The sequence below is a fragment of the Procambarus clarkii genome, chromosome 62, assembly GCF_040958095.1.
Source record: "Procambarus clarkii isolate CNS0578487 chromosome 62, FALCON_Pclarkii_2.0, whole genome shotgun sequence".
NCBI classification, from domain to species: Eukaryota; Metazoa; Arthropoda; class Malacostraca; order Decapoda; family Cambaridae; genus Procambarus; species Procambarus clarkii.
The window spans coordinates 28,484,242-28,495,161 of record NC_091211.1 but is presented as its reverse complement, the minus strand read 5'-3'; the positions used below and the strand labels follow the sequence as shown (position 1 = coordinate 28,495,161).

General features: G+C 50.5%; 3 protein-coding genes across 3 annotated transcripts; 1 reads left to right on the top strand and 2 right to left on the bottom strand.

Moving 5' to 3' along the window:
- Positions 1–863: 863 nt before the first annotated feature.
- On the bottom strand, positions 864–1,406 carry LOC138354381 (histidine-rich protein PFHRP-II-like). The gene has a single exon (XM_069308559.1). It carries the CDS (start codon positions 1,404–1,406, stop codon positions 864–866), a length of 543 nt encoding a protein of 180 aa, XP_069164660.1.
- On the bottom strand, positions 1,403–1,801 carry LOC138354380 (chloride intracellular channel protein 6-like). The gene has a single exon (XM_069308558.1). The coding sequence runs from the start codon at positions 1,799–1,801 to the stop codon at positions 1,403–1,405; it is 399 nt and encodes a 132-aa protein (XP_069164659.1).
- Positions 1,802–9,047: 7,246 nt separating this feature from the next.
- On the top strand, positions 9,048–10,673 carry LOC138354379 (uncharacterized). The gene has a single exon (XM_069308557.1). It carries the CDS (start codon positions 9,048–9,050, stop codon positions 10,671–10,673), a length of 1,626 nt encoding a protein of 541 aa, XP_069164658.1.
- Positions 10,674–10,920: the final 247 nt, after the last annotated feature.

Sequence of the window (10,920 nt, the reverse complement as noted above, 5' to 3'; positions counted from 1 at the left end):
TCTATGACCTACTGAACTTTACATTTACACCACAGGCGCCGTAAGTGCTGTGAAACATACGGAAATAAAGTTTGTCTTTATTGCAGTTTGATTAACCTTTATAAGTAAGTAATTATCAAAAGAAGACACCAAGCCGGGAAGGCTGTGTAGCACCATCAAATGTGCGGGATAATCAGAGGGCGCTAAATATCACCAAGGATGCCAATACCAGAACAGAAACGCATAAGGCGAACGATATCAAAAGTATTCGAGTCACCAAGAACACTATCGAGGGACAACCCGTCAAACACACACCGAAACTACGACGTTGGTACAACGTTCGAACAAGTTTTAACACCTCCTAACCAGTTATAACAACCAATAGAGCAAGTTGTAACAACGTTCTAATACGTCCTAAACACGTTAAGCCAAGATGTAACAACTTTATTACAAGTTGTAACAAGCGGAAAATAGAGACAGTTACGGTTTGTGTTTCCAGGGAAGTGACCGCGAGGGACGGTCGGAAAACAAGACACACGCTCGTCCTGGAAGTCAGGACATTCAACAAGGATATGCACGACCGTAAGAGGGACAATGCAATTAGGACAATAAGGGGCAGGGCAGCGCTCCATCAAGTGACCATCAGTTAAGCGAGTATGGCCAATATGCAACCTCGCCAGAGCCGTTTCCCATCGCCGGTTACGGTGGCAGGAGGACGGCCACGAGGACACAACTCTTAAGAGTACGCAGTTTGTTACCAGTAACATAAGACCAACAACCCTGCCAACTGGTAAGGGTGGAGGTTAACCTTCATAAGATAATAGCGAATAAGTAAAATGAACCAACAAATCTATGACTAATGATGCCAGGAGAAAATGGCTAAGTCACAGCAGGAACCTGTTGGCTTCATGTGAAGGTAGGTGGTGACGAGGCTGTGTCCTGCCTGTGTCATGTGTCTTGCTTGTGTCATGTGTCCTGCCTGTGTCGTGTGTCCAGCCTGTATCATGTGTCCTGCCTGTGTCATGTGTCCTGCCTGTGTCATGTGTCCTGCCTGTGTCCTGTGTCATGTGTCCTGCCTGTGTCATGTGTCCTGCCTGTATCATGTGTCCTGCCTGTATCATGAGTCCTGCCTGTAGCATGTGTCCTGCCTGTATCATGTGTCCTGCCTGTATCATGTGTCTTGCCTGTATCATGTGTCCTGCCTGTATCATGTGTCCTGCCTGTATCATGTGTCTTGCCTGTATCATGTGTCCTGCCTGTATCATGTGTCTTGCCTGTATCATGTGTCCTTCCTGTATCATGAGTCCTGCCTGTAGCATGTGTCCTGCCTGTATCATGTGTCCTGCCTGTATCATGAGTCCTGCCTGTATCATGTGTCTTGCCTGTATCATGTGTCTTGCCTGTATCATGTGTCCTGCCTGTATCATGTGTCCTGTCTGTTGCATGATCCAGCCTGTATCATGTGTCCTGCCTGTATCATGTGTCCTGCCTGTATCGTGTGTCCTGCCTCTATCATGTGTCTTGCCTGTATCATGTGTCTTGCCTGTATCATGTGTCCTGCCTGTATCGTGTGTCCTGCCTGTATCATGTGTCTTGCCTGTATCATGTGTCCTGCCTGTAGCATGTGTCCAGCCTGTATCATGTGTCCAGCCTGTATCATGTGTCTTGCCTGTATCATGTGTCCTGCCTGTATCATGTGTCTTGCCTGTATCATGTGTCCTGCCTGTATCATGTGTCTTGCCTGTATCATGTGTCCTGCCTGTATCATGTGTCTTGCCTGTATCATGTGTCCTGCCTGTATCATGTGTCCTGCCTGTAGCATGTGCCCAGTGTCACGTGGGGGTGGGCGGTCCGGGGCTCTGATAACACTCGGCTGCTAGGGGCTCAAAGGGCCCAAATACTCAGCCCCTCCGACTCCCTGGATTCACCGGAGTCTCCTTGGTCACACAAGATAGGACCAACAATGCCCACCTCCGCAGGTCTTTGCTTCCACCACAAAGGGGTGCCACTGATTCACCCTGGAAGCCCTTCAGTCAACCACGGGGAAACTGCTGTTAACAGTTCCGGCCTAGACCCGTGGGGAAGTGAAGGAAGACTCAGGCTTACCTATAACCATAACCTCCCTGAGTCTTGCCTGCCAGACAAAAAAAAAGGTTGCAGGAACTCCTTTCCCGCCTGTCTTCTCTATCTTCCTCTTAGCAAGGTCGCCAGCTGGGTTATTATATCTGCACCCCAGCAATGCAGTTCAGTGGGTGTATCATATATCGTTTGTAGCCAGAAATGTATGCTCATAGAGAAAATCACAAATGGAGGCACACTCAAACACAGTAATAAAATGTGTGGATTTACTGACGCAAATTACATGAACACACACACAATCACAAGTAATACATGAATATGGAATATGGATGATGAGTCTGGAGATCGTCAGCCTCTTCTTCTACGACCTCCAACACTCCTTCAAATGGGCAGGAAGACAGGAGTCTCACACTCTCACAGGAGGGCCTCTTCACCACGTCGGCACCTCTTCTTCACTGTCCTGCCATCCATACACACTGTCCTCTCTGACAGTCCTGGACACAAGCTGCATTGCAGCCTATTCTACCATTAAAGCAATAAAGTCTTGCTGCCACATACACAAGTAAATATTGTGGCCTAACTAGCCTACTCATACAAGGGGTAATGGGAGGGAAAAATGATCTACCTTACACTCCTGGCTCACGACGCCTGTCCCTCGATGGTGTGATGGTCCCACGCTTCCTTGGGTCGATCCTCGACGATCCAGGGCGTTCCACAGGTCCTCAGGTGTCGTGAAGCCTTCGCGTCGTCGCCGTTCCAATCCCTGAGGTTCAGCTGCCCCAATCCTGGTTCATCGATGGGCGCTGAGCTAATCACTATTTTTCCCCACACTCGCCTCTCCCACAGGGCGTCGCTCCTTGTCCTAGGCACTGTGTCGTCCTTCCAAGATTCTCAGTGGATGTGACCCCAGTCACAGCTAGCTTGCTCGCCCACCTTCCAGACCTCAACGTCCAGCCAGCGGCGCCGCCCAGCGTCGTCGCCGACTATTTTCCAAGTTTGGGCACTTCTCTGCTCACTGAACTTGGTTCCTCTTTGGCTTCCCAGAAGCGCAGGGTCTCCAATAACTATGGTGGGCAACGAAGGCCAGCTCAATCCACTGAACAAGGCTTGCAGAGCCTCCAATCCTTGAGAGCAGACCGAGGCGCGTCCTGTCGCTTCCACGGTCAGTACAACTCTGACGTTGGCGCCGCCCGGGGCACTCGGTGACGTCATGGCGGGCCCTGATTTGTCGCCCGCGACCTACGTCGGCCAATCCGCGATTGGCATAGTGTCCCTTCCACAAGGTCATATCTGCCGTAGGGGATACTGTTTCATTTTATATCAGGGCGCCAACTTTCCTTTATTTACAACATATAATATAACCTCATTCCATTAAATGGCAGCCGGTCTGGTCGCCACATATATCATTAGACTCCCTGAACCTCAGAGAATCAGTAGGGAGAGCTGATATGACTCTTTAAGCCGGCAAACGAAAGAAATAGGAGAGGGCACCGTAACATACCCCTCCCCTTAAAATAAGAGTCATATCGGAAGAGCAGCACTCAAGAGGGCAATCTATACCCTTGCTCCCTCCGTTCCTGAAGTGTCACTCCTCCAGTTGGCGATGTGGCTCGTTCCACCTTGCCAGTCACTTGTCTCATTATATCTCCACCTCGCATAGTACCGGGTGTGATGGGTGTTCCCTGAACACCTACAAGAAATCCTCTCTCCGTGGCTACGAGTGTACTCCCACGGCTCGTTACCACTGTAAGATTCAGTGCATGCAGCGCCTCCACCGCGTCGTGCACTCCGAGATAGTCTTGCATTTCCATTGCGTCCTACAGGTACTCCATGTTTCCTCCCATGATCTCCTCTTCGCCAATCTTCTCTCTTCTCGGTTCCTCTTCTCCCGTAGGTGCGTTGTCTCCTCATAGTGGCACTTGTAACCTGTACTCCATCCAGCAGCTTCCTCTCTTCCACACTAGGCTTTTGCGATGGCCCAATGCCCCTCTGGTTAGGCTGGCGCCAACCCTGGGTGTACCTATTCCCTACTTTCTTCGTATTGCCCTTCCTATACCGCTCGCTCCTTCGTCCCCGACGAACATCTTCACTCCTCCATGAGATTCTCTTCCCTGCAGACGTCTTCTTCGGTTCGTGGTTGGGCTCATCCACCTCCCTGTGGCTCACCTCACCACGGTGGTTCATCTTGCACCTACCACTATTCATCTGGCCGGCATAGGATGCTTTGCGTCGTGGCTCCTCCACTCTGCCCCTCACTGCCGTTCGCTCATCCACTGAGCTTACTTTATTCTCGTTTCTGTATGGAGGGAGTGCGGTCTGCAGCCTCTTCACCGCCCCAGGCGTTTGCACAGCTGCTCCTCGCCACTCCTCCATACGCATCATCAGGCTTAGTCGGAGGTCCCCGTCGGGGTTTTCCACAACCTCCGACGACCTCTCTGCACTCTCGCCCTCGTTGTCGTCGTCTCTGGCGACGTTTTCCCTGTCGAAGTCGGCTTCCTCACTATTATTTGGAGCGACTGATACCTCACCCGGCAGGGTTGTACCGCTGCTTGAAACATAGGCACTCCTGGCCCAATCAGGTTGTATCCTGCCTCCTCCGAGGTCATTACCCAGCACCATCTGTACATGCTCTAGGGGTAACTTAGGGGCTACAGCTACTATAGCTTTCTCGACTCCGCAGTCGGCAATCAGCTGTACTTCGTGAAGTGGCAACCTGTATTCCTCCCCCACACTGCGTATCCTCACCACTCCCACAGGTGAATCATTAAATTCCTTGGGGAGAATACTCCTGGTCACCATACTTATGTCAGCACCCGTATCTCGAAGCACGGCAACCTCCACTGGGTCTGCCTTTCCAAACTTCACGTTGGCCCCGAAAACGAAGGGATGTTCACCCAACTTCATTTCCCAACCATTCACGTTGGGTCCACTATAATATGGGGTGTGAACAAACACTCTCTCCTCTTCCACCATTAATCCTACATTCCTTTGGTGCTCCTCACACTCGCGGGCATAATGTCCTCTCACGCCACAGTTGTAGCATCGGCTGCCTCCCCTGGGCGGCCACTCGCTAGTCACTCTGGCGGTACCACTTGCAGACGTCCCCTGTGTCCTCCTTGGACTCCTTGTCGTCGTATCCGGGACTGCAGCACTTGCTCCCGAGTTAGGTCCACTGCTCACAGCTTGGGGCTTCCTCCCCGCGTCTCTTGAGCTCTTGAACCACGTTACTTCATCAGGCACACTACTCCTGGGAGAGTCCCCACCCGTCCTCGCTCCTCCTGAACTCCTAAGGTTCCCTCCCGACCTGGTGTAAGGCGAGTGTCTGGGCGGCCCCTCCCTCCTGATATGTAGTGCCTCCTCCAGCATGTCGGCTCGGTCCGCTGCAGCCTTCAGGTCCTTAATACCTGCTTCTCTCACCCTCACTCGCAACTCAGGATGGAGCACTGACATAAACTTCTCCATCACTATCAGTCGTTTGATATCATCCACCGACTCCGCTTCCTCCGCCTTCAACCATCGTAGGAATTTCCGTTCCATATCCCTGGCGGTCTCGGCGTAAGTCTTTCCCGACGCTCTTGTACACTCTCTGAACCGCTTCCGGTACATCTCCGGAGTCAGCCGGAATGAGTGGAGAACCGCATTCTTAATCGCGTCATAACTAGTACACTCCTCTAGGTCCAGCATGTTATAGGCTTCCCGGGCCTCACCAGTCAACCTGCCCTGGACCAGAGCAGCCCAATCATCTTCCGGCCACTCCTTCAGAGTCGCTATCCGTTCAAAGTGTTCGAAGAACGCCTCAGCTTCTTGTGGTTCGAACGTAGGTAAGTCACGTTCCCTTACCTTGAGGTCATCCCGCCGTGCAGGTAGTGAGGGCAGACCACGTTCAACGCGACGCAATTCGACTTCTTTCTTTGCCCTTATCTCCTCCAGTCGCAGTTGTCTCTCTCCTTCTTCCCGCTGCAGCTCAGCCGCACGTTCCTCTCGCTGCAGCTCAGCCGCACGTTCCTCTCGCTGCAGCTGCAGCCGTGCTTCTCTCTCCTCTCGTCGCAGCTGGGCTTCCAGTTGCATCTTCATTATTTCCAGTTGCAGGCTCCTCTTACTACAGCTGGACCTTCCACTGCTCCCATGTTCACTGTGGATTCTCTCCACACTGGTAGGCGCTTGGGGAGGCCCTAGTCGGGACGGTTCACCTTGCGATGGCTCTCCTCGGGACGGCTCCTCTTGAGATGGCTCCTCTCCCGTCGCTTCCTCTCGAGCTGTGAGCTGTGCCATGATCTCTATCCTTCGCTCTGCTACCTTAGTCGTCCTCAACCTGATCCCAAAGTGGTTTGCCACTTGTTGGAGCTGGGCCTTGGTACACTCTTCTAAAATTCTCTCGTCCCTTGTGTCAATAAATTTCCTCACTTTGTCTTCCTCCATCTCTATATCATTGAGCATACACGACAGCACAGACAAGTTAGTAGGCACTAATTTCACCGTTTCAGTCCCTTAGCTGGTTGAGTAACAGTACCACCGAATTCACTGGCCACACTATATTAGTACCCTGGCAACACTTGTCTTGCAATTTGGTCCACACTGTAGCTCGATCCACGCTTCCTGGCGAAGTTCCCAGTCCTTGGCTACTGGGGTTCGAATCCTGGCGAGGTCGCCAGTTCTCTTGTCACGTGGGGGTGGGCGGTCCGGGGCTCTGATAACACTCGGCTGCTAGGGGCTCAAAGGGCCCAAATACTCAGCCCCTCCGACTCCCTGGATTCACCGGAGTCTCCTTGGTCACACAAGATAGGACCAACAATGCCCACCTCCGCAGGTCTTTGCTTCCACCACAAAGGGGTGCCACTGATTCACCCTGGAAGCCCTTCAGTCAACCACGGGGAAACTGCTGTTAACAGTTCCGGCCTAGACCCGTGGGGAAGTGAAGGAAGACTCAGGCTTACCTATAACCATAACCTCCCTGAGTCTTGCCTGCCAGACAAAAAAAAAGGTTGCAGGAACTCCTTTCCCGCCTGTCTTCTCTATCTTCCTCTTAGCAAGGTCGCCAGCTGGGTTATTATATCTGCACCCCAGCAATGCAGTTCAGTGGGTGTATCATATATCGTTTGTAGCCAGAAATGTATGCTCATAGAGAAAATCACAAATGGAGGCACACTCAAACACAGTAATAAAATGTGTGGATTTACTGACGCAAATTACATGAACACACACACAATCACAAGTAATACATGAATATGGAATATGGATGATGAGTCTGGAGATCGTCAGCCTCTTCTTCTACGACCTCCAACACTCCTTCAAATGGGCAGGAAGACAGGAGTCTCACACTCTCACAGGAGGGCCTCTTCACCACGTCGGCACCTCTTCTTCACTGTCCTGCCATCCATACACACTGTCCTCTCTGACAGTCCTGGACACAAGCTGCATTGCAGCCTATTCTACCATTAAAGCAATAAAGTCTTGCTGCCACATACACAAGTAAATATTGTGGCCTAACTAGCCTACTCATACAAGGGGTAATGGGAGGGAAAAATGATCTACCTTACACTCCTGGCTCACGACGCCTGTCCCTCGATGGTGTGATGGTCCCACGCTTCCTTGGGTCGATCCTCGACGATCCAGGGCGTTCCACAGGTCCTCAGGTGTCGTGAAGCCTTCGCGTCGTCGCCGTTCCAATCCCTGAGGTTCAGCTGCCCCAATCCTGGTTCATCGATGGGCGCTGAGCTAATCACTATTTTTCCCCACACTCGCCTCTCCCACAGGGCGTCGCTCCTTGTCCTAGGCACTGTGTCGTCCTTCCAAGATTCTCAGTGGATGTGACCCCAGTCACAGCTAGCTTGCTCGCCCACCTTCCAGACCTCAACGTCCAGCCAGCGGCGCCGCCCAGCGTCGTCGCCGACTATTTTCCAAGTTTGGGCACTTCTCTGCTCACTGAACTTGGTTCCTCTTTGGCTTCCCAGAAGCGCAGGGTCTCCAATAACTATGGTGGGCAACGAAGGCCAGCTCAATCCACTGAACAAGGCTTGCAGAGCCTCCAATCCTTGAGAGCAGACCGAGGCGCGTCCTGTCGCTTCCACGGTCAGTACAACTCTGACGTTGGCGCCGCCCGGGGCACTCGGTGACGTCATGGCGGGCCCTGATTTGTCGCCCGCGACCTACGTCGGCCAATCCGCGATTGGCATAGTGTCCCTTCCACAAGGTCATATCTGCCGTAGGGGATACTGTTTCATTTTATATCAGGGCGCCAACTTTCCTTTATTTACAACATATAATATAACCTCATTCCATTAAATGGCAGCCGGTCTGGTCGCCACATATATCATTAGACTCCCTGAACCTCAGAGAATCAGTAGGGAGAGCTGATATGACTCTTTAAGCCGGCAAACGAAAGAAATAGGAGAGGGCACCGTAACACCAGCCTGTATCATGTGTCCAGCCTGTAGCATGTGTCCAGCCTGTATCATGTGTCCTGCCTGCATTATGTGTCCAGCCTGTATCATGTGTCCTGCCTGTATCATGTCCTGCCTGTATCATGAGTCCTGCCTGTATAATGTGTCCTGCCTGTATAATGTGTCCTGCCTGTATAATGTGTCTTGCCTGTATCATGTGTCCTGCCTGTAGCATGTGTCCTGCCTGTAGCATGTGTCCAGCCTGTATCATGTGTCCAGCCTGTATTATGTGTCCAGCCTGTATCATGTGTCCAGCCTGTATCATGTGTCCAGCCTGTATCATGTGTCCTGCCTGTATCATGTCCTGCCTGTATCATGTGTCCTGCCTGTATCATGTGTCCTGCCTGTATCATGTGTCCTGCCTGTATCATGTGTCCTGCCTGTATCATGTGTCCAGCCTGTATCGTGTGTCCTGCCTGTATCATGTGTCCTGCCTGTATCGTGTGTCCAGCCTGTATCGTGTGTCCTGCCTGTAGCATGTGTCCTGCCTGTATCATGTGTCCTGCCTGTAGCATGTGTCCTGCCTGTATCATGTGTCCTGCCTGTAGCATGTGTCCTGCCACCATCGGGCAACCACCAAATACAAGTTGCGTGATTGCGCAATCATCACTCTCTTACTCTCCACAATCATCACTCTCTTACTCTCCACAATCATCACCCTCTTACTCTCCACAATCATCACCCTCTTACTCTCCACAATCATCACCCTCTTACTCTCCACAATCATCACCCTCTTACTCTCCACAATCATCACCCTCTTACTCTCCACAATCATCACCCTCTTACTCTCCACAATCATCACCCTCTTACTCTCCACAATCATCACCCTCTTACTCTCCACAATCATCACCCTCTTACTCTCCACAATCATCACCCTCTTACTCTCCACAATCATCACTCTTACTCTCCACAATCATCACTCTTACTCTCCACAATCATCACTCTTATTCGCCACAATCATCACTCTCTTACTCTCCACAATCATCACTCTTACTCTCCACAATCATCACTCTTACTCTCCACAATCATCACTCTTACTCTCCACAATCATCACTCTTATTCTCCACAATCATCACCCTCTTACTCTCCACAATCATCACCCTCTTACTCTCCACAATCATCACCCTCTTACTCTCCACAATCATCACCCTCTTACTCTCCACAATCATCACCCTCTTACTCTCCACAATCATCACTCTTACTCTCCACAATCATCACTCTTACTCTCCACAATCATCACTCTCTTACTCTCCACAATCATCACTCTTACTCTCCACAATCATCACTCTTACTCTCCACAATCATCATTCGTACTCTCCACAATCATCATCCTTTTACTCTCCACAATCATCACTCTCTTACTCTCCACAATCATCACTCTTACTCTCCACAATCATCACCCTTTTACTCTCCACAATCATCACCCTCTTACTCTCCACAATCATCACTCTTACTCTCCACAATCATCACTCTTACTCTCCACAATCATCACTCTTACTCTCCACAATCATCACTCTTATTCTCCACAATCATCACCCTCCTACTCTCCCTAATCATCACTCTCTTATTCTCCCCAATCATCACCCTCTTACTCTCCACAATCATCACCCTCTTACTCTCCACAATCATCACTCTTACTCTCCACAATCATCACTCTTACTCTCCACAATCATCACTCTTACTCTCCACAATCATCACTCTTATTCTCCACAATCATCACTCTTACTCTCCCTAATCATCACTCTCTTATTCTCCACAATCATCACTCTCTTACTCTCCACAATCATCACTCTTATTCTCCACAATCATCACCCTCCTACTCTCCCTAATCATCACTCTCTTATTCTCCACAATCATCACTCTCTTACTCTCCACAATCATCACCCTCTTACTCTCCACAATCATCACTCTCTTACTCTCCACAATCATCACTCTCTTACTCTCCACAATCATCACTCTCTTACTCTCCACAATCATCACTCTTACTCTCCACAATCATCACTCTTACTCTCCACAATCATCACTCTTACTCTCCACAATCATCACTCTTACTCTCCACAATCATCACTCTTACTCTCCACAATCATCACTCTTACTCTCCACAATCATCACTCTTACTCTCCACAATCATCACCCTCTTACTCTCCACAATCATCACCCTCTTACTCTCCCTAATCATCACCCTCTTACTCTCCCTAATCATCACCCTCTTACTCTCCACAATCATCACTCTCTTACTCTCCACAATCATCACTCTCTTACTCTCCACAATCATCACCCTCTTACTCTCCACAATCATCACCCTCTTACTCTCCCCAATCATCACCCTCTTACTCTCCACAATCATCACCCTCTTACTCTCCCCAATCATCACCCTCTTACTCTCCCCAATCATCACCCTCTTACTCTCCACAATCATCAC

Coding starts and splice junctions, on each gene's coding strand:
- LOC138354379 (XM_069308557.1), top strand. CDS start 9,048: ATGTGTCCTGCCACCATCGGGCAACCACCAAATACAAGTTGCGTGATT.
- LOC138354381 (XM_069308559.1), bottom strand. CDS start 1,406: ATGATACAGGCAGGACACATGATACAGGCAAGACACATGATACAGGCA.
- LOC138354380 (XM_069308558.1), bottom strand. CDS start 1,801: ATGCTACAGGCAGGACACATGATACAGGCAGGACACATGATACAGGCA.